General features: G+C 43.4%; 1 protein-coding gene across 1 annotated transcript in view; it reads left to right on the top strand.

The window, feature by feature from the left end:
• Positions 1 to 294: 294 nt before the first annotated feature.
• Positions 295 to 24,257, top strand: part of ADGRB2 (adhesion G protein-coupled receptor B2) — a 540,900-nt gene continuing 516,937 nt past the window's right edge. The window contains exon 1 of the mRNA XM_053707236.1: positions 295 to 1,018. Coding sequence (XP_053563211.1) covers positions 295 to 1,018 — 724 coding nt within the window. The remainder of the gene's footprint in view (positions 1,019 to 24,257) is intronic.

The raw sequence follows: 24,257 nt of genomic DNA, 5'->3' as shown, positions 1-24,257 counted from the left end.
GAGCCAATTTGCTTAAATGACCTTAATATGGCTTCCAAGTTAAAAGACATATGCAGAAGGCACAGTACTTAGCAACAGCATTTTAAATAGTCCATTCATCTGTATGTGTTTGTCTAAAAGCAGATCAGCTAAGGGGTGTTGTCTTTGTGGCAGAAATAATGAATAACCTGTTTACCTGGTTAGTTGCTGTCCAATCTGAGTTTTTCTTTATGTATGTATGAGTTTTTAACTAGATTTATTTAATATATAAAGTCTTATATTGTTTTATTTTATTCACAGGGCCCATGTCATAGGATGAACACTGCCTGTCCCCTCTTACTGTCTGTGATATCGTCTCTTGTCCTGTGCTCTTGGGGTTCCTACCCCACACCGAGCACATGCTCGGCTCTAGCCTCTGGAGTTCTCTACGGAGCTTTCTCTCTTAAGGACCTGTTTCCTGTGTTCTCCCCTGGCTGCTCCTGGACCCTGGAGAACCCTGATCCCACTAAGTATACCTTATACCTGAAGTTTACTCACGAGGAGCAAGTGTGCTCACATCTCTCCCCCATGGTGCAGCCTTTGGATCATTACTTGCCCAATCACACCTGCAGCCGGCCTGAGGAAGGGGCAGAGGAGGCCAGGGAACTCTGTGTTCCAAATTCACCTTTCACTTTCTCACATTTTGACAAGAACTTCCTGCGTCTGTGCCTGTCTGAGCAGCCCCTGTCCATCCAACTTTTGCCCGACTCTGTGTTAAACTTTCGGTTTGTGGAGGTGTTATTGGTTAACCATGATAATTCTAGCCAGTTTGCCTGTGGAGTGCTTTGCCGTTGGTTTGAGGAGTGTTTGAAGGCTCGGGACTGGGGAGTGCTGTGTGCATTGACACAGACTGGCTGCACCTGCCCAGAGACCGTGGCACATGGGCGCAATGACACAGCTTCTAATGCCATAGCCCCAGCAGGGCACAGTGATTGTTGTGTCACCCAGCTCCTTCCAGGAAGCAGTAATGAGGTATCATATCCTCGGCCCATCTCATATGGTAAGAAATCTCTTGTTCATGTTTGATAATATTTTGGGGTGAAGCATATGGCAAGAATATGTGACTAATGTACTGTAGTGCAATAAAATGAAAGCATTTATATTAAAAAAGGCTTTAAACACCTCTTGTTTTGTATAAACATTGTGATTGTCCAACACTCCCTAGAGAAGCCAAAAAGCCAATTCTGTAATATCCAAGTTCTGCAAATCAAGTAGCTGATTTAGTCAATTTGCAGCATTTTGAAAACCTTGGTTACAGATTTTGCTTTTTGATCTCTATAGGGAGGGTGCAACAAAGCACCATTTTTACTCAAAAGCATAAAATGTTTAATGTCTCTTTAACTATTTTATTGAAAATAAAAGAAATCTTATGCTTTAAATAGCTGTTTAATATATGTGGCATTATTTAATCAAATTAGTCAAAATATACATCAGTCGATAATTGTTAATTGTATTTGTCTGTATTCAGTGTCCTTGAAACAAGATATTTATACTCTGCATTTAACAGTAAGATCATAACTCTGATATACATAGCTAATTCCCCAGGAGGGCAGTGAGGTTCAATGATCACAAAGTGATGAAAGGCTATATTTAATTGACCTCTCATCACTGAGTTATGTGTATTGTAAAGCCAGAGCGATAATTAACATAACATTTTATTTAAAATCTGGACTATCAGTAGTAGGGTGGAACCTGCCTACACATCAGTCCCTGGGCCAGTAATGTAGAACTAATTAAATAATTGTCTACTATCTCCAAGTTGTAGTGGTTTGTTTCCAGTATCACTAACACTCCCTTTAAAGGGACAGTCTACTCCAGAATTTTTATTGTTTAAAAAGATAGGTAATCCCCTTATTACCCATTCCCCAGTTTTGCATAACCAACACAGTTATATTAATATACTTTTTAACTCTGTGATTACCTTGTATCTAAACCTCTGCAAACTTCCCCCTTATTTCAGTTCCTTTGCCACCCTTGTATATTAGCTAATCAGTGCTGACTCCTAGATAACTCCTCGGAAGTGAGCACAATTGTATCTACATGGCACACATGGACTAGCGCTGTCTAGCTGTACAAAAACTGTCAAAATGCACTGAGATAAGAGGCAGCATTTAAGGGGTTAGAAATGGGAAATTGTTTAAAACTGCATGCCCTATCTGAATCATGAAAGATTAATTTTGACTAGACTGTTCCTTTTAGAAAGCAAGTAAGAATATGAGACAAGTACATATAATATCTGTCTCTTGTCTCAATTTACGAGACATCCCAGAGACTGCATGTTAACTAATTAGACAATTTGAAAACTTTTTTTAAGTCATACAAGTTGTTGGGGTGCAACAGTAAATAAAATAAAAAAAGAGATGTTTGATCTACCCTGACTCATGTGCATGTGATAATTATTTTGTATTGCCTGTTCAGAAAGATTGCTATTGTATACCTTGTTAGTCATTTTAGTTTATCACCTATACACTGATTTAGTTTTTTTGCAAAATCATTTTTTGCTATCTTTAAATGCACCAACACATCAGAGCTTCCAGCCATTCGGGATCCAGCAGGATTATCACAGGTTGGGAGGTCTGGTCTGCTTTCTGTCAGCTGCTTCTTGGCATCCTGGGTTTAAATGACTTCCCTGACTGCCCAACCCTTCCCTACATGTGACACAAACAACCAGATCCATCTTGCCACAGCCCAAATCAGTCATTGCCCTCAAGTTCCCTAAATTACACATCTTAGAAATATCTTTGTGAAATGTATTGAGGTATGACTGACATAGTGCCACCCATTTCCTTCCTAAAATAGGGAGAGTCCACGGCTTAATTCCTTACTGTTGGGAAAATACAACACTTGGCCACCAGGATGAGGAAAAAACACCCCAGCCAAAGGCTTAAATATCCCTCCCACTTCTTCTCATTACCCCAGTCATTCTTTGTCTTTCGTCACGTTATGAGGTGGCAGAGAAGTGTCAGAAGATTCGGAGAGTCCTGAAAAAGGGTATCTGCCCTTCGAGATAGGACTGGAGTTTTAAGTAGTCATGTCAACCTCTCAGTGAGAGTATTGATGAAAGTTAGAGTCTGGAGATGCAGGGAAAGTTTTTCTGCGAAACCATCTAGACTACTGCTAACAGCTCCTAAGCAATCATTGTTGACGAGTTTCACTGCCTGCTTTCTCTCACTCAAGTCCATGTCAGGAGCGCTGCTATAAGACTGTCACACTTGAGAGGCTGTATTCTGTTCCACAGCATGGATCCTGGAGGTAAGATCATTTCAATTTTTACACATAAAATGCTATAACAGGATCACAGTGTGGCTCTCGTATACCTTGATAGGATCCAGGGTTAATATCCTCTGAAGGGGGTTTACTGGGTTCTATAATAGACTCCATATCCATGAGGATATTTCTAACAGACCAGAGAGGTTGCAAGCTAACTTCGGCATGTCTTGCCCTCTGAACCACCTTGAGTCCCTCTGTGGCTCAGTGTATGGAGGTGATTTTTCTTATGGTATCCTGCATGGACATCATTCCTTTTGCCAGGTTCCTTCTCAGACCTTTACAACTGTGCATGCCGAGGCAGTGGAATGGCGATCACTCAGATTTATCTCAACAAATTGTATTAGACAGCCGGTCAAGAGAATGCTCTCTTGGTGACTCTGTCCAGATCATCTGTCCCGAGGGACATGCTTCTTACGACCATCCTGGGAGATTGTGACTAGGGACGCAATCCTATCCAGATGGGGAGCAGTTTGGGGTGCCAGGAAGGCACAGGGGTTGTGGACTCAGGAGGAGCCCTCCCTCCCGATCAATATTTTGGAACTACGGGCAATCTTCAAGGCCTTAAAGGCTTGGCCACTTCTGGGTTTGTCCCAGTTTATCTGATTACAATCAGACAATATAACTCCGGTGGCTTACATCAACCATCAGGGGGGAACGAGAAGTTCCTTGACAATGAAAGAAGTATCTCAGATTCTGGAGTGGGCAGATGCCCACAGCTGTTCACTGTCAGTGATCCAAATTCCTGGTGTGGACAGCTGGGAGGCAGATTTTCTCAGCAGGCAATCCTTCCATCCAGAGGAATGGTCTCTCCATCCCAAGGTTTTTGCAGAGATATGCAGCAAGTGGGGGACACCAGAGATAGATGTCATGGCATCCCATCTCAATACCAAACTACCCAGGTATGGGTTGAGGTCGAGGGATCCCCAAGCAGATCTAATAGATGCACTGGCAGTGCCCTGGAGGTTCAAACTCATATATCTTTTTCCTCCATTACCACTTCTTCCTTGAGTGGTGGCCCGGGTATCAGTAATCATTATTGCTCCATTGTGGCCACGAAGGAGTGGTTCGCAGATCTAGTGGGGATGTCCTCATCTCCTCCATGGAAGTTACATTGTCGCAGAGACCTGCTGATACAAGTTCCACTTGTTCATCAAAATCTAGATTCTCTGAGGCTGACTGCATGAAGATTAAACGCTTAGTCTTAGTCAAGAGAGGTTTCTCTGAGAGTGTCATTGATACTCTTATTCAAGCTTGTAAACCAGTTACTCGACGTATCTACCACAAGGAGGAGGTCCTACTTATTCTAGTGTGAAGAGCTTGGTTTTTCTTGGCACAGAGTTAAGGTTGCCAGGATCCTATCTTTTGTCCAGGATAGGCTGGAAAAGGGCCTTTCTGCTAGTTCCCTGAGGGAACAGATTTCAGCCCTGTCGGTTTTATTGCACAAGAGACTGGCTGAGCTTCTAGATGTGCAGTCCATTGTTAAGGCTCTGATGAGGATCAGACCTGTGTTTAGATCTGAGGCTCCTCCTTGGAGCCTAAATCTTGTTCTTCAGGTTTTGCAACAGGTTCCGTTTGAGCCTCTGCATTCCGTTGACATTAAATTTTTATCTTGGAAGGTTCTCTTTTTATTGGCTATTGCCTCTGCGTGAAGAGTTTCTGAGATCTCTGCTTTACAATGTGAGCCCCCTGTAATGTCAAAGATACTATGTTGTAGTATACAATAATTTGAATGAATCACAATTGCTGAGAGTATAGGAATTGTAGCAAGGTTTAAACTGGATAATAACATAAATTACTAAAAGAAATAATGTCAGAATCCAAGTATAAACTTAGCAAAATAGCATTAGATATTTCTATAGTTGTCTCAAGTAAATGTATACTGGAGGAACAACAGAAAAACCGTGACTATAACCAGAGAAAAAATAAACAGTGTTAACACATAAAAAACAGCTACTATGTCAATGTAGAGCTGACACATAACATATCATAAGTATATGAGTAAATTTGGGTAGAAGGTATTGTAGCAGAGATAGCAGCATGTAATAAGGCAAGCGGTTACTAATAGTACCTGGAGGGTAAACAAAAGATTTGGAAATCTGTAGAGAAATCTCACAGTTTGTAGCAGAGAAGCGGTTGCAGCGCTGGAGCCGACAGGTTGGCGTGTGACGTCACAGCTCCACGATGCAGGCGGAGGAATCAGCTGTTTGGAGCAAGCTGACAGCAACGGCTGAGCTAAGAGTCAATCCGATACCAGGAGAGGTAGGTTGGTTACAGCAGGAGGAGTTGGTGAATCCAGAAAGGTTGGTATTTAGTTGAATTCCCAAGAGGTAGCAAGATACAAGAGCTCCGATTGAATCACACTATGGTTAGTAGAAAACAATAACAAGCAAAGTGGAGAGGGGGGAGGAGGCTTAAATAGCGTAGCAGGTGAACTGATCAGACAATTAAAGGCATAGTCTCAGTAAAAGTAACAGGGTTTTTGTTAGACAATATGTAATCGTGACAGGATGCTCCCCCAAATGAGCCACTCTGTGGATCAAGGATGTGGACGATCCGGATTCCGCTGATGGAAGCGCTCGATGAGTCTGGGGGCAGAAATATTAACAGCGGGCTCCCAAGAGTCATGTTCTGAGGTGTAGCCTTTCCAACTTATCAGATATTGTAAGTATGGATTTAACCTCATATTCAACATTGGGATCAATGGAAACAGGTGGTATACATTGGCGTGAAGTGGCATCTCGTACAGATCGGTAAGGTTTCAGAAGGGAAACATGAAAGGTAGGGTGGGTGGGTAACTGCAAACGGACGGCATTCTCATTTATGATTTTGATTATCTGAAAAGGACCAATGAATAATGGTGAAAGTTTCTTGCTAGGAGTATTGAGATGCATGTTTTTGGTTGACAACCAAACTAGATCTCCAAGGGAGTAATGTGGTGGAGCCATCCTTCTTAGGTCATAATAATGTTTCTGTTTGGTTTTTGCTTGTTCAATAGCGGTGCTGACTTTTGCAAAATTGGAAGTGATGGAACTTGATAGATCACCGATTTTCCTCAATATAGGATTTTAAGTGTTCTAGTTCAGGTTTAGACAGCAGGAACACATGACCGCAGGGTATGACTTGACCTGGGAGTAAATCAATAGGGCAGTCATATTTACGATGTGGTGGTAGGTTTTGGGATTCTTTTTTTTACTGAAAACATCTATAAAATCGGCATAAACATTAGGTATCTCTATATCAGTGGAAGGTTAAGGAGGTTGTAAGAGAAGAGTAGGGTAACAAGTGGATAAGCAGTAATCAGAATTAAGCTGTACAGTGAGATTGGACCATGATATCAGAGGGTTATGTAGTTTTATCCATTGTAGGCTTAGAATAAGAGGGAAGACAGGTGATGTATTGACATCAAAGGAAATGTACTCCCTATGGTGGTCTTGTGTGGATAGTAGTAGTGGTATTGTTTCGTAAATCACAGGTCCAGAGGACAAAACCTCCCCATCAATTCCCCTTAAAGGTACAGGAGCCTTTTTTTTAATAGTGGGATTTTATTTTTTGTGGCAAAACACACATCAATGTAAGAGGCTGAAGCACCAGAGTCAATTATCCCTGAAACGTTCACTCGAAGTTGATCCCACTGCAAGAGAAGGCATAAGTTACAGTAGCTTGCAGAATTAGATACAGATAAGGAATAATAAGGATGGGAGTTCTTACCCTTATTCTGTTTTTGGAGAATGGGACAAGCTTTAACAGTATGCTCTTCTGATGCACAGTACATGCATAAATTCTGGGAGCGCCTTCTTAACTTTTCTTGGTTACTTAAAGGGCCTTTAAGAAAACCAATTTCCATAGGTTCAGTGGTGTTTTTAACTTGTGAGTGTGTAGGAAGAGAAGGGTTTTGTTTCTTATGTGTTGACTCATGATAAACTTTCTCGTGTTGTCTCTCTCTAAGCCTTCTGTCAATACTGATACTGAGATTAATTAGTTCCTCCAAAGTGTGAGGAATTTCAATGCGAGAGAGCTCATCAATTAAAGGCATAGTCTCAGTAAAAGTAACAGGGTTTTTGTTATCCAATATGTAATCGTGACACCCCCTTATCAGATTGTTCATGCAGATAAGGCAGTTTTTCATACTAAATTAGGTTTTCTTCCTAAGGTTGTGTCAGATCGCAACATCAATCAGGAGATTGTGGTTCCTTCCTTGTGTCCTAATCCTTCTTCATCGAAGGAACGCTTACTTCACAATTTGGATGTTGTTTTACGCCTTGAAGTTCTATCTTCAGGCTACTAAGGAGTTTAAACAATCTTCCTCTTTGTTTGATGTCTATTCAGGGAAGCGTAAGGGGCAGAAGGCTACTTCAACTTCCCTATCTTTTTGGTTAAGTAAGGAGTGTCATCCCCTTAGCTTACGAGACAGCGGGACATCATCCTCCTTAGATGATAACGGCTCATTCCACTAGAGTAGTGGCTTCCACTTGGGCCTTTAAGAACGAGGCCTCTATGGATCAGATTTGTAAGGCGGCTACCTGGTCCTCCTTACATACTTTTTCAAAATTCTACAAGTTTTATGTTTTTGCTTTGGCTGAGGCAGCTTTCGGGAGAAAAGTTTTGCAGGCTGTTTGTTTGTTTGTTTTAATGTCAAAAAACAATATATAAATTCCTTATTTTGCACTCCCTCCGTTTACCTCATTATGCAAATCCATTCACGGATGGTTCTACTTATAGCCCTCGTGAGCGCGCATTGCCATGTTCAATCCCATGATTCATTTCATTAGAAAGGATTTCAGTAGGGGGAGTATTTTTCTGTGTCTCTATAGCGATCATGTGATCTTTACTCTAGGTGTGCGAGTGAGTGTTTGGCCCTGCAGCATTAGGAAGTACATGCGTGTTACTGTAGTGACACTACTGCGCATGCGAACGGGATCACACATTGCCGTATTGCATATTCATTAAACTAATTAGACTAAAAGCTACGATTGGTCAATTGCTTGGACCCATTTATGTTGCTTTCTCACAGGGCTGTCAGCTATTGCTAGACCAAAGCATGAAGCAGCTGCTTCAAAATCGAAACAATAAGGTAAAGGTTATAATTTTCAAAACATTTACATTCTCAAAATTTTAAAAATGCAGTTCACAAACAAAATAATACTTTTTATAAAACAAACTTTTCTGACCCTTTAAATTTGTGAATGGTCCCAGGGCTCTCAGCCTTTTAGCATTAGCGATACAAAGTGTGTCAGCCACATAGCAGGTCACAGACAGGAACACCCAACAGATTATGGGGCATATTTATCAAGCTCCGTATGGCGGACAGAAATCAACCCAATCGAATACGATCGGGTTGATTGACAGAATCTACAGGGGGCGGTATTGCACCAGCAGTTCACAAGAACATATGCTGTCGGCATTTATTGATGTGCAGCAGACATGATCCGCAATATCGGATCATGTCCGCTTGCACAATGATAATTCGGCCCCTAAGTGTAAAATTGTGCATTGTTTTCATTGGTGGCATATTGTGCAGCTCTGAGTTTGTGCCGATCTTCAATGATGCTTCTCAGTTCTGACTTTTTAAGCACTTGAGTGTTCAGCCGAGAAGCTTAATGTCTTCATGGGAAATTTCAGCAAATAAATCTGAAATCCATTTCCGCTGTGCACAGTAGATCAGTTCAGGTGTTTGTTACTTTTATTTAATTTGTACTTGTCTCTCTGCAGTACTTTTCCTTTTTATAATAGTGACTGTAATGCATCTGTCTTTCTTTCTCTCTTTCTCTCACTTTCTCTTTTCTCTCTCTCTCTCTCTCTCTCTCTCTATTTCTCTTTCTCTCGTTTTCTCTCTCTCTCTCCTTCTCTCCCTTTCTTTCTCTCTCTCTTTCTCTCACTTTCTCTTTTCTCTCTCTATTTCTGTCTCTCTCTCTCTCTCTCTCTCTCTCTCTCTCGTTTTCTCTCTCTCTCCTTTTCTATCTCTCTTTCTCCCACTTTCTCTCTCTATTTCTCTCTTTCTATTTCTCTCTCTTTCACTCTCTCTTTTTCTTTCTTTCCTCTCTCTCGTTTTTTCTCGCCCTCTTTCTCTCTCTTCCTGTCTCTTCTCTCTCTCTCTCTGTCTGTTTCTCTCTATCTCTCTCTCTCTCTGTCTGTCTCTCTTTCTCTCTCTCTGTCTGTCTCTCTCTCTCTATCTGTTTCTCTCTATCTCTCTTTCTCTCTCTCATTCTCTCTCTCTCTTTCTCTCTGTTTGTCTCTCTCGCTCTCTCTATCTGTTTCTCTCTATCTCTCTCTCTCGTTCTCTCTCGTTATCTCTTTCTCTCTCTCTCTCGTTTGTTTTCCTTTTACAGTCTATTTCTTTATTTACCAATTTATGCTCTTTTTTTAAAAAACTTTGTTTCATTTAAACTTTCTTGCCTTCTGCTTGCTGGGACATGACATTGTCTTTACAACGTGCTTTTCATCATTTGCCAACTCAATGTTGAACCTTTGATCATTTTCAGTGCTGTGGGCAGCAGTCTATGCCGGCCAGTGAATTACCACATAAGACAGATATCCTCTCACTTCTATGCTTCCCGCTGGTATACGAATATAGATCCTCTAGTCACAGTATAATGGGGGAGTGTGAAATTATAGCATTTCTCCTATGCTTGATGACAGGTGGATGGGTTTTTGGTGAAGGAAGCCAGAGGAGATGAGGTCAGAAACCTTGTATGAATTCATTTGAATCCCATTTAAAGTTTTTTTTTTTTATTTCAAGGCAAGATACATAGAGGCGAATATTTCATTCTCAACATGTTTTACCTCAAGAAATGACTTTGAGTAGCAAAGACTGATCTGCAAGATAGTTGTTTGAGAAAGTAAATAGGCGTGATATATATTTAAACATTTTGGAAGCTACTTTGCTTCTATTTGCAATTTTCTGTATCTGATGAGCATTTTATATCCCAAGCAGAAATGTAACAATTTGTTTAAATCCTTTGCAAAGGTTAGATACAATGAACCTTTGTTTGATAACAAATAATGCTTATGCAAAGAGAATATTTTTTTAAAGAGATATTAAATGCTTTAACATTTTAATATAAAATGTTTATGGAAAAAAACAAAAATATTTTGGCCTTTTCCAGGAACTAAATTCTGAAAATTTTAGGCTTTTAAATTCCCACGATAACTCACTAATTGACAGGATGCTGGTTAAAATAATTGTGGGAAATGCGGTTCAAGGGAGGGGTGTGGTCACATCAAAAGGGATATACTGTGGGCGGGGCACAAACATGTTTGTTGTGGTGTGGATCTGTCCAGGCAGTGAGTTTTGCAACAATCTTATACATAAACAAGAGCACTAGATGGCAGAACTATTTCCTTTAATGTAGTGCTAAATATATGTGCACACTAACTATCTAGCTATCTCTTCAATAAAGAATAACATAAGGACGCAAATTTGATAATAGAAGTAATTTGGAAACTGCAGACACAGGTATTGAGAGCTCCTGCTCTAATAACATGATAAAGTGCTTCAAAGGACTTTAAAAAATAGCATTCTGGAGAGTAAACTAGATGTAAGCTTCATTGATCACATTTGAACATCATCAGGATGCATATATGCAATAATTGAGGGAGTGCAACTAAGTTGATCTTCTGAGAGCCAGACAATGTGCGGATCACCTCTTACCTCCCTATATTCTATTAGGAGAGTGCACACTACAAAGTACTGTGGACGGACTGGTCAGCCACTCTATGGCCCAGCTTTTGGTCGTGATCACGGAGAACAGCTTATAAAGAGGCACAAAGCCGCCATTGTAGCAGTGACGTCACGGACATTATGATCTCTCCGAAGGCGAGATCTTGAAAGAGCTGGTCTCCGACCAACCTATCCCTCTCCATTCTGGCCAGGCACTCTACTGGTCGGTCGCCTCACCCAGTATCCTCTGGAGATCTTTACCTCCAGCTGCTTCAGAGGAACCTTGCCCCACAGCTCCGCTCTTTTGGGGAATAATCCCCCGTGGCAAGGATAAGATGTGGGCCAATTGCTGTAGGTGAGCACCATAGGGAAGCTGGGTTACTGAGCCCTACCAAGCAGATCGCCTGTCGACTGGCTTGCCCCATGGAACTGCCAGCCGTCCACAGAACCTCGGATTCCAAATCCCCTTTTACTAAGGTTGCTCCAGCGGCCCCTCATCCTAGAGGGCCAGCTAGTGAGGTTGGTAGCAGCCAGAGCAGCACACGGCCCAGCAAGGCCTCCTCCCCGGAGACTACAATGTTGGATCTCCAGAGGGATATCCAGTGGTGGCTGGCCCTCTATCTAACCCACCTGCAAAGATTATCACACAGATGGTCACAGAAGCCACCCAGGCCCACATTCTGGAGCTCCAGAAATCAATGGGGTGAGCCATGCCGGCTCCCCTGGATCCACCTCCTCGGGCAAGAAAACTACCCCACGAAGCTTTCGAGCCTTCAAAGACAGTGAGGAGAAGATTGACAGCTACCTCCAACTTTCGAGACCCAGTGTGAGCTGCAGGGTGTCGCCTCTACCGACCGAGTAACCATCTTGCTTGGGAAGCTGTCCGGTTGTGCTCTGGATGCTTTTTACACTGTACCCCCAGGGGACCAGAAACACTACGACTGGGTGAAAGAGAGCATCCTTGCCTGCTATGGGCTCACTCTGGAGGCTCATCAGCGGAAGTTTCAAAGACTAAAAAGACAAGAGGGGCAGCCATTCACCAAGTGGAGCCACTGGTTCACCCTGTCCTTGGACTCTTGATTTGCAAGCTGCCATGTAACTTCCCTGGAAGTGGCTACCCAGCTCATTTTGTTAGACAATTTCTACAATAACTCCCCGGCAGAGGTCCGTGACTGGGTCAAGGATAAGGGGCCTGCAACAGCCGACCAAGTGGCCACCCTGGCTGATCAATAATTGGATGCCAGACGGCAGATCACCCCTGACCCCCGACCGGTGACCCGCTCAGCTCTCACCTCTGCCCGCCCTCTAGCGCCTGCTCAGTACCCCCATACTCGGCCAGACTGTCCGCCTCTCTGGGCCCAGCTCATCCCAGGGGTGCGGAGGCCAAGGAATCCCTCTCCGGCTCAGTGGACCAATACTCCTGTCAGGAGCTACCAAGCTGCAGCCCATTGCCTATACACTGAGGACCCCACCAATTACACCGACTGGGATGAAGAAGAAATTGGGGTCCTGCATGGAGTGCACCCCCCAACTGGCGACAACCGCCGACACCATTGTCAGGATGTCTGGGTCAATGGCAGGTGGCCCAGGGACTAAGGGACACTGGGGCTACTGTCACCCTGGTCCAACCCCACCTGGCCCCCGCCTCCGGTCATACAGGGAGGATACTTGCCATTGGAGTGGCTGGGGATGCCCTACTAAGGATCCCCACAGCACAAGTGCACCTGAAATGGGGTGTCGGGCCCTGTGCTATAGAAGTGGGGGTCATGAGCCACTTGCCTGCTGAGATGTTACTGGTAATCAACCTCGGCCACCTTGCCTAGTCCTTTGTGGGGGATAAACCCCAGGATGTTGCTGCAGTTACCACCCGCCAGTAAGCCAGACGCAAAGCTACCGCACCTGATCCGGGGACCCAGGTGAGACATTCTGCCCCAACTATTACCTTACCCTGACCTTCTGCCCTGACTACTACTTTGCCCCGACCTTCCGCTCCGACTCAAACCCTACCCCCTGACTGGGCATCCCCCTCCGACTCCGCCCAGGAGACCTTGAGTGATCCGACCTTAGCCCCTTACCGAAACTGAGTAGATACTGACCCCCCAGGGCCCGGTGATGAATGTTTCCAGTAGGAGAGAGGGCTCCTGTACCAGATCTCTGAGAGGATAAAAGGGTCAGTGCCCAAACGTCAGCTGGTTGTGCCAAAGAAATTTGGGTCTGACCTACTGCGGATAGGGCATGATATTCCCCTAGCTGGACATTTAGGAAAGTCCAGGACCCACCACCGCCTGACCCAGACCTTCTTTTGGCCAGGGATTACAGTAGACATTAAGGACTACTGTTAAACTTGCCCAGTGTGTCAGAAGGTATGGAAGTCAGAAGACCACACTAAAGTTACCCTGCATCCCCTCCCCATTATTGATGAGCCCTTCAGTGGAGTGGCAGTAGATATAATTGGATCTTTGATCTGACCTAGCCCCACTGGGAAGACATATATACTCAGGGCTGGCGTTTGTGTAAGGCAGATCAGGCAGCCGCAGGGGGGTGCCAAGAGTGGGAGGTGCCGAGGTGGATCTGCCTACCTAAGTTGTTTTTTTTGTAAAGTGCTTGCACATCTGCATAGCATGGGAAATGAAACCAGCGCAAGTTACTTCAAGGGCTACAATATACTAATTTGTTCCTCCCCTTCACATGTCAGACTCGAGTTAGGGTGTTACTTTATTTTTAGCCCTGTATCTTTAAAAAAATGTTGTCAGTGCTCTTACTAGGTAACTAAAATAACATCAACAATGTGTAAGATAAGACAATCCCTCCCATCATCTCTGGTTCAGAGAAGGCTACACAAGTTAGTTTCCCTTCTACACACCCTGCCACTACCAGCCCCACTTGCAGACTATGAAGCTGCTCCTGTGTGTTCGAAGTGGTTAGTTTCCGTACAGAGAGACAGAAAGCTGCACATATACAACAAAGTCCATTTTAGTATTTTTCTTACTAGCTGAGCTGTTACTAAGTGGACTTGCAGTTGCAGCATAAGCTGCGAGGCTAGTTCAGCTCCATTATGCAGATCGCTATTTCTTTCATGTAATTAGCAAGAGTCCATGAGCTAGTGACGTATGGGATATACATTCCTACCAGGAGGGGCAAAGTTTCCCAAACCTTAAAATGCCTATAAGTACACCCCTCACCACACCCACAATTCAGTTTTACAAACTTTGCCTCCCGTGGAGGTGGTGAAGTAAGTTTGTGCTTAGGTTCTACGTTGATATGCGCTTCGCAACAGGTTGAAGCCCGGTTTTCCTCTCAGAGTGCAGCGAATGTCAGATGGATGTGAAGAGAGTATTGCCTATTTGAGAACAATGGTCTACCTCTAGGGGATCTATTTCATAGGCTCTCTGTTATCGGTCATAGAGATTTCTTCTCCTACCTTCCTTTTCAGATCGACGATATACTCTTATATACCATTACCTCTACTGATTCTCGTTTCAGTACTGGTTTGGCTATCTGATATATGTAGAGGAATGTCCTGGGGTAAGTATGTCTTATTTTTTGTGACACTCTATGCTATGGTTGGGCACTTTATATGTAAAGTTCTAAATATATGTCTATAAACTTATATTTGCCTTGATTCAGGATAAACAGTATTCCTTATTTTCAGACTGTCAGTTTCATTATTGGGATAATGCATTTAATTATTTTTTTCTTACCTTAAAAAATTTTCATTTGGCCATTTTTTCCTGCGTGCTGTTAAGCTCGCGGGGGCGGGAAATGTTTCTTTTTATTTCGTCATTTTTTGGGGCGTTCTTTTTTTGACGCTAAAAATGTCATCACTTCCGGCGAGGTAATTTCACCGGAAGTTGTATTCTGTTTCGCATGCGTAATCAGACATTTTTTGTGCCAAAATTAAATGTGGGCATCTTTTTTATTCACATTATTTAAACATTTCTCTTCATTGCTTCTGGTTGCTAGAAGCTTATTATTTTTCATTCTTTCCCATTCCTGAAACTGTCATTTAAGGAATTTGATAATTTTGCTTTATATGTTGTTTTTTCTATTACATATTGCAAGATGTCTCATCCCGACCCTGGATCAAAATCTACTAATAAACAGACGCTGCCTGATGCTGGTTCTACCAAAGTTAAGTGCATATGTTGTAAACTTGTGGTAACTGTTCCTCCAGCTGTAATTTGTGAAAGCTGTCATGATAAACTTTCCAATGCTGATTGTGTCTCCATTAGTAATAAACCTTTACCTGTTGTTGTTCCTTCAACATCTAATGTTCAGGATGTTCCTGTTAATGTAAAAGAATTTGTTTCTAATTCTATTAGGAAGGCTCTGTCTGTTATTCCTCCTTCCAGTAAATGTAAAAGGTCTTTCAAGACTTCTCACATTTCAGATGAATTTTTAGGTGACCGTCATCATTCTGACTTATCTGATTCTGATGAGGTTTTTTCTGGTTCAAAAGATTCTACTACAGATATTGATTCTGATAAATCCTCATATTTATTTAAAATGGAGTTTATTCGTTCATTACTAAAAGAAGTTTTGATTGCTTTAGATACGGAGGAATCCAGTCCTCCTGATATTAAAACTGCTAAACGTTTAAATTCGGTTTATAAGCCTCATGTATTAATTCCGGAAGTTTTTCCAGTTCCTGATGCTATCTCAGATGTGATTGCTAGGGAATGGGATAGTTTGGGTACTTCATTTACTCCTTCTCCAAGGTTTAAGAAATTGTACCCTGTGCCATCTGATAGATTGGAGTTTTGGGATAAAATCCCTAAAGTCGATGGGGCTATCTCTACCCTTGCTAAACGTACTGCTATTCCTACGGCAGATAGCACTTCGTTTAAATATCCTTTAGATAGGAAGATTGAATCTTTTTTAAGAAAAGCTTATTTATGTTCAGGTAATTTACTTAGACCTGCTATATCTTTGGCTGATGTTGCTGCAGCTTCAACTTTTTGGTTGGAGGCTTTAGCGCAACAAGTGACAGATCATAATGCATATAGCATTGTTAAACTTCTTCAACATGCTAATAACTTTGTCTGTGATGCCATTTTTGATATCATTAGAGTTGATGTCCAGTATATGTCTTTAGCTAATTTAGCTAGAAGAGCTTTGTGGCTTAAATCTTGGAATGTAGATATGACTTCTAAGTCAACTTTGCTTTCTCTCTCTTTCAAAGGTAATAAGTTGTTTGGTTCTCAGTTGGATTCTATAATTTCAACTGTTACTGGAGGGAAGGGAGCTTTTTTGCCCCAGGGCAAAAAATCTAAAGGTAATTTTAGGGCTGCTAATCGTTTTCGTTCCTTTCGTCAAAATAGAGAGCAGAAGCCCGACCCTTCTCCTTCTCCGGTTGGAAACCTAATCCAGTCTGGAATAAGTCCAAGCCTTCCAGAAAGTCAAAACCTGCTCCTAAATCCACATGAAGGTGCGGCCCTCATTCCAGCGCAGCTGGTAGGGGGCAGGTTACAATATTTCAAAGACGTTTGGATCAATTCGATTCACAATCTTTGGATTCAGAACATTGTTTCACAAGGGTACAGAATAGGTTTCAAGGTAAGGCCACCTGTGAGAAGATTTTTTCTCTCACGCATTCCAGTAAATCCAGTGAAGGCTCAGGCATTTCTGAAATGTGTTTCAGACCTAGAGTTAGCTGGGGTAATTATGCCAGTTCCAGTTCTGGAACGGGGTCTGGGGTTTTATTCAAATCTATTCATTGTGCCAAAGAAAGAGAATTCTTTCAGACCAGTTCTGGATCTAAAAATATTGAATCGTTATGTAAGGATACCAACATTCAAAATGGTGACTATAAGAACTATTCTGCCTTTTGTTCAGCAAGGGCATTATATGTCTACAATAGACTTACATGATGCATACCTGCATATCCCAATTCACTCAGATCACTATAAGTTTCTGAGATTCTCTTTTCTAGACAAGCATTACCAGTTTATTGCTCTTCCATTTGGTCTAGCAACTGCGCCAAGGATCTTTTCGAAGGTTCTAGGTGCCCTTCTCTCTGTAATCAGAGAACAGGGTATTGCGGTATTTCCTTATTTGGACGATATCTTGGTACTTGCTCAGTCTTTACATTCTGCAGAATCTCACACAAATCAACTTGTGTTGTTTCTTCAAAGACATGGTTAGAGGATCAATTTACCAAAAAGTTCTTTGATTCCTCAGACAAAAGTAACCTTTTTAGGTTTCCAAATAGATTCAGTGTCCATGACTTTGTCTCTGACAGAAAAGAGATGTCTGAAATTGGTTTCAGCCTGTCGAAACCTTCAGTCTCAATTGTTCCCTTCGGTAGCTTTATGCATGGAGATTTTAGGTCTCATGACTGCTGCTTCGGACGCGATCCCTTTTGCTTGTTTCACACGAGACCACTTCAGCTTTGTATGCTGAACCAGTGGTGCAGGGATTATACAAGGATATCACAAATAATATCCTTAAATCCCAATGTTCGATCATCTCTAACTTGGTGGATGGATCACCATCGTTTAATTCAAGGGGCCTCTTTTGTTCGTCCAACCTGGACTGTGATCTCAACAGATGCGAGTCTTTCAGGTTGGGGAGCTGTATGGGGATCTCTGACAGCACAGGGGGTTTGGGAATCTCAGGAGGCGAGATTACAAATCAACATTTTGGAACTCCGTGCGATTTTCAGAGCTCTTCAGTTCTGGCCTCTTCTAAAGAGAGAATTGTTTATTTGTTTTCAAACAGACAATGTCACGACCGTGGCATATGTCAATCATCAAGGTGGGACTCACAGTCCTCAAGCTATGAAAGAAGTATCTCGGATACTTGTATGGGCGGAATCCAGCTCCTGTCTAATTTCTGCGGTTCACATCCCAGGTGTAGACAATTGGGAAGCGGATTATTTCAGTCGCCAGATGTTACATCCAGGAGAATGGTCTCTTCATCCAGAGGTTTTTCTTCAGATTGTGCAAATCTGGGGTCTTCCAGAAATAGATCTGATGGCCTCTCATTTGAACAAGAAACTCCCCAGGTATCTATCCAGATCCCGGGATCCTCAGGCGGAAGCAGTGGATGCGTTGTCAATTCCTTGGAATTATCATCCTACTTATATCTTTCCGCCTCTAGTTCTTCTTCCGAAAGTAATCTCCAAAATTCTAATGGAGCGCTCATGTGTACTGCTGGTGGCTCCAGCATGGCCTCACAGGTTTTGGTTTGCGGATCTCATTCGGATGGCCAGTTGCCAACCTTGGACACTTCCGTTAAGGCCAGACCTTCTATCTCAAGGTCCTTTTTTCCATCAGGATCTCAAATCATTAAATTTGAAGGTATGGAAATTGAACGCTTAATTCTTAGTCATAGAGGTTTCTCTGACTCAGTGATTAATACTATGTTACAGGCTCGAAAATCTGTCTCTAGAAAGATTTATTATCGGGTTTGGAAGACTTACATCTCTTGGTGTTCTTCTCATAAATTCTCCTGGCATTCTTTCAGAATTCCTAGAATTTTACATTTTCTTCAGGATGGTTTGGATAAAGGTTTGTCTGCAAATTCCTTGAAAGGACAAATATCTGCTCTTTCTGTTCTTTTTCACAGAAAGATTGCTCATCTTCCTGATATTCGTTGTTTTGTATAGGCTTTGGTCCGTATCAAACCTGTTATTAAGCCAATCTCTCCTCCTTGGAGTCTTAATTTGGTTTTGTCAGCTTTACAGGCTCCTCCATTTGAGCCTATGCATTCTCTGGACATTAAATTACTTTCCTGGAAAGTATTGTTCCTTTTGGCTATCTCTTCTGCTAGAAGAGTTTCTGAGTTATCTGCTCTTTCTTGTGAATCTCCTTTTCTGATTTTTCATCAGGATAAGGCGGTGTTGCGGACTTCATATAAATTTTTGCCTAAGGTTGTGAATTCTAACAACATTAGTAGAGAAATTGTTGTCCCTTCATTATGTCCTAATCCTAAGAATACTAAGGAAAGGTCGTTACATTCTTTGGATGTAGTTAGAGCTTTAAAATATTATGTTGAAGCTACTAAAGATTTTAGAAAGACTTCTAGTCTATTTGTTATCTTTTCTGGTTCCAGGAAAGGTCAGAAGGCTTCTGCCATTTCTTTGGCGTCTTGGTTAAAGTCTTTGATTCATCATGCTTATGTGGAGTCGGGTAAGTCCCCGCCTCAAAGAATTACGGCTCATTCTACTAGGTCAGTCTCTACTTCCTGGGCTTTTAGGAATGAAGCTTCTGTTGATAAGATTTGCAAAGCAGCAACTTGGTCTTCTTTGCATACTTTTACTAAATTCTACCATTTTGATGTGTTTTCTTCTTCTGAAGCAGTTTTTGGTAGAAAAGTACTTCAGGCAGCTGTTTCTGTTTCATTCGTCTGCTTATAATTTCAGTTTTTTTCATTATAAGATTAAAACTTTTGATTTGGGTTGTGGATTATTTTTTCAGCGGAATTGGCTGTCTTTATTTTATTCCTCCCTCTCTAGTGACTCTTGCGTGGAAGTTCCACATCTTGGGTATCTGCTATCCCATACGTCACTAGCTCATGGACTCTTGCTAATTACATGAAAGAAAACATAATTTATGTAAGAACTTACCTGATAAATTCATTTCTTTCATATTAGCAAGAGTCCATGAGGCCCACCCTTTTTTGTGGTGGTTATTATTTTTTTGTATAAAGCACAATTATTCCAATTCCTTATTTTTTGATGCTTTCGCTCCTTTTTCACCCCACTTCTTGGCTATTCGTTAAACAGAATTGTGGGTGTGGTGAGGGGTGTACTTATAGGCATTTTAAGGTTTGGGAAACTTTGCCCCTCCTGGTAGGAATGTATATCCCATACGTCAATAGCTCATGGACTCTTGCTAATATGAAAGAAAGGAATTTATCAGGTAAGTTCTTACATAAATTATGTTTTTTCCCTCCCCTGCTCCTTCTTGAACCTTTAACCCACTGATGTCTTCCTCATAGCTTGAGATCACATGGTCCGTGAAACTAGGGAAGCACTGATTAATAGACGATCCGTTTCTTCTCCCTGGACCTCAGCACTCATCGTTAAAGGTCAGGGGCAGTGGGCTGACATTCTTCACATTCCTGTTCATTCTAGTAGCAGGCACATAATAATAGGTATGTTTGTGAAATAGGAGCTTTTTACATAGGCACACATGGTGTATACCCTGTACTGTAACAGTGCTGTTGCTTAAACATTTAGCCTTCAGAGTATGATTTCTAAATTCTGCATATGAAAATCTTTGGTTGAGGGAGAGGTGACAAGATCATAGCAACTGTACTCTGGCACAGCAGCTTTTCTATGTCCGCCTTATATACATGACAGCCAGCCTCACAGCTGCTTTTGCTTTCTTTACTGCTTTCCAATACCTGGCAAGGGGTTAAAAATACTGCCACATGTTGTGGGCATTCATGGGAATCACTTCATATCAGAAGCATGTATTGGTTTTTAAATCATTAATTATTCATACAGAGCAAACCTTTTTAAACAACTTTCCAATTTTATTCTCTTATCAAATTTTCTTCATTCTTTTGGTATCATGTTTTTAAGGAGTAGCAATGCACTACTGAGAGAAAGCTGAGCATATTGGTAGAGCCAATGACAAGAGGCATATATGCTTAAATGGCATACATAGGGTGACAGGGCTGCCATGGCCTTGCCTGGATGCTGGGGCCCAGCCATGCCAGTGAGGTGTACTTACACTTCTGTTTTTTTATCTCTTTCCAGGGGTTAAAATTCATTTCAGTTTGGGCATGGGCAATGCTAGTGAGACAGTAGTGAAGGAATATAGATGTGATCATATTGGGGATTGGGGTGGGGGGGCATCAAAATGCACCTTCGCCTGTATAGACAAAAATCCTTGCACCGGCCCTGTATATACTTATAGTGGTTGACTATGCCACCCGATACCCAGAGGCAATCCCCCTGGCCAATATCCAAGTGGATCACACAGTGCTCCATATCACCCCCAGACTAATGGGCTATGTGATCAGTTTAACGGGACCCTAAAGCAGTTGCTTAGGACGTTCTCATCCACTCACAAGGACTGGGAGAGGTTCCTGCCGCATCTCCTCTTTGCATACAGAGAGGTGCCCCAGGACTCCACTGGTTTCTCCCTATTCAAATTAGTGTATTGCCGGAAGATAAGGAGACCCCTACACCTAGTGAGAGCCCATTGGGAGGGGGCCACAGAAGAGGAAGGACCATCTGTTGTGGAGTACGTCCTCCAACTCAGGGATCGACTGAAGGACCTCGCGGACAGGGTGCGAGAGAACTTTCAGGTCACTCAAAGAAAACAGAAATGATGGTACGACCGAAATGCTCGTACTCGGACCTTGACAGTAGGAGAGAAGGTCCTAGCTCTGAAGCCTGTCAAAACAGACAAGCTACAGGCCTCCTGGCAGGGACCCTACCGGGTGGTGGAACAACTGAATGACACCACCTTTCTGGTAGCCAAATGTTCAGATGACCGAGTCCGCTGGACCTTTCATGTGAACATGCTAAAGGGATACCTAGAAAGGACCAAGGATGTGGCAGCCATCTGTGCTCCGGCTGTGGAGGATTGTGAGAGTCTTCCCATGCCAGAGCTCCCCGGGCAAAATGAGACCCCCCAAGAAGTAGCCAACATACCCCTAGACGAGAGGTTAGGGACTGGACAGAGATAACAAGTCCAGCGACTCCTTGAAGACAGACGAGATATGTTCTCTACTGTCCCTGGGTACACCACAATTGCCATACACTGAGTGGAGACCCCGGGACAGGCCTCCCTATGACAGGCAGCCTATAGGGTCCCAGAGGTCACCAGTCAGGGACAGTATGCACCATGAGCTCAGGGGATGTTGGACCTAGGTGTTGTTGAACCATCTAACAGTCCCTGGGCCGGTGGTGCTGGTACCTAAGAAGGATGGGACTACCCAGTTCTGCATTGACTACCATAATCTCAATGACAGAACCACCACTTACGCCTTCCCTATGCTCTGAGTCGATGACCTATTAGACAGAATCGCCCGCAGCCACTTCCTGACCACCCTTGACCTCTGCAAGGATACTGGCAGATCCCCTTAGACCTTGAGTCCATCCCCAAGTCCATCTTCATCACCCCCTTCGGCCTCTACCAGTTCAAGTTCATGCCGTTTGGGATGAAGAACGCTCCAGCCACCTTCCAAAGGATGATGGATAAATTTTGAATGGCCTCTAGGACTATGCCTGTGAAAACCTGGACGACATCGCCGTCTATAGCGACACCTGGGAGGACCATTTGGTCCACTTAGGCGTTGTTCTAGACCGCATTAGAGCAACCTTGAAGCCCGACAAATGCACCATAGGGCGCTCGGAGTTACAGTATCTGGGCCACAGAGTGGGCTGCGGAAGGCAGCGGCCAGAGCCTACTAAGGTTGAGGCAGTGGCAAACTGGCCCACTCCCAAGACCAAAACTCAAGCCCTGGCTTTCCTAGGAACTGCAGGGTATTACCGGAAATGTATCCCTAATTACAGTGCCCTCGCCAAGCCCCTGACCAACCTAACACGTAAGCGACTTCCCCGACAGGTCCTGTGGTCCCCAGAATGTGAGTCGGCCTTCCAGAGCCTCAATTCTGCCTTGATCTCTGCCCCTGTTCTGACCGCTCCTGACCCCACCAAACATTTTTGTGTCCACACAGATGCCTGCATGTTCGGATTGGGAGCAGTCCTAAGCCAGGTAGACGAGGAAGGGCAGGACCACCCCGTAGCTTACATCAGCCGGATGCTGTTGCCCAGGGAAGTAGGCTACACGGCAGTGGAGAAGGAGTGCCTGGCCCTAGTATGGGCCCTTAAGAAACTGCAGCCGTACCTCTATGGGAGGCCTTTCACAGTCCTCATGGATCACAACCCCCTAGTATGGCTCAACAGAGTGTCTGGGGAAAATCAACGATTGCTGCAGTGGAGTTTAGCCCTGCAGCCCTTCAACTTTGATGTTCAGTACAGGCGGGGAAAAAGCAATGGATGGGCTTTCCCGGCAAACTGAAATGGAATAGCTCCTCGGACAGCCCCAGGCTGACCCATGTGTGGATCTAGCCGGTTTTCTGCCAAACTGGAAGGGGGATCTGTCACGGATACCGGGCTGCAGGGGTTAAACCTTCACCCCCTACTACCTCCCCCTCTCCTGTTTCTTGGCGGTTTTGGGCTCCTCAGAGCAACCGTGACCTCCCAGACCTTTCTTTTTGTGAGAATTTGTGTGTGAACCTGAGCTGGTCTTTGACTAAACTATCCCTTTTCGGCAAGCCGGGTCCCTGGATCTACCGACTGGCCGCCGCAACCAGCATCCTCCGGTCCGGAGATCTTTACATCCAGCCACTTCAGAGGCCCCTTTCCCCAGAGCTCCGCTCTTTTGGGGATTGGTCCCCCGTGGGGAGGATAAGATGTGGGCCAATTGCCGGAGGTGAGCTCTATAGGGAACCAGGGTTTCCGAGCCCTACTCAGCAGACCACCCTTCGACTGGCCAGCCCATGGAACCGCCGGCCGGTCACAGCAGCTTGGATTTATGGTCCCCTTTATCTCAGGTCGCTCCAGCAGCCCCTCGTCCTAGAGCTCCGCTCTTTTGGGGATTGATACCTCTCAGGGAGGACTAGAGGTGGGGTGATTTCCAGGGGTGAGCCCTCTTAGGAACCAGGATTTTCGGACCTCCCCTCAATACCCATTTCCCAGCAGTCATCCCGGTGTATGCTGGGTAGCCCCTAACTCTCACCCCAGTCATGGATTAAGGCGCTTATCAAGATCAGTTTGTGTATAAATGTTGTGTGTTTTCCCAATAAAGACTACTTCTTGTTTTCAACTGAATGCTAGTCTGTCTAGTTATTTGGGTGAGAATTGCTCAAATCACTTTGTTCCGCTACATAGCGGCTGGTTCCAGGTACAGGAAGGATCCTTTGGCGGAGCTGCCCAGTTGGGGTAGCTGGAGACCGTCACAATATTGTGAATTACTTTCAGAAACAGAAACCATTGCTGAAAAACTCTTGTTTTGTTACTTTTATAATCAAGTTTACACTTTATATTTACCTTGTCCTTGGATAATAATATATACAGTAAAAAGGGTTACATTTTGCACACCTTGCTATTGTAAAGACTTATTTTACCTACAACTCCTATTTGGATATATTGGATTTCCTCTAAAGCTATTGCAAAGATCTTACTAAGTCCTGGAAATACAGAACTATTGTGCAACAAATTCCTACAAACGTCACTACAAGAAGGCTTCTGCTTCTACTAAGGATTACAGATCCAGATAATGTAAACACATGATATATTATTGGACACATGGAAATTGATACACACGCCTTAGATCCTGTTGATATA

The sequence above is a fragment of the Bombina bombina genome, chromosome 3, assembly GCF_027579735.1.
Source record: "Bombina bombina isolate aBomBom1 chromosome 3, aBomBom1.pri, whole genome shotgun sequence".
In the NCBI taxonomy this organism is placed as follows: domain Eukaryota; kingdom Metazoa; phylum Chordata; class Amphibia; order Anura; family Bombinatoridae; genus Bombina; species Bombina bombina.
Note: the sequence above shows the minus strand (reverse complement) of the source record. Positions and strands in the feature narration are given on the sequence as shown.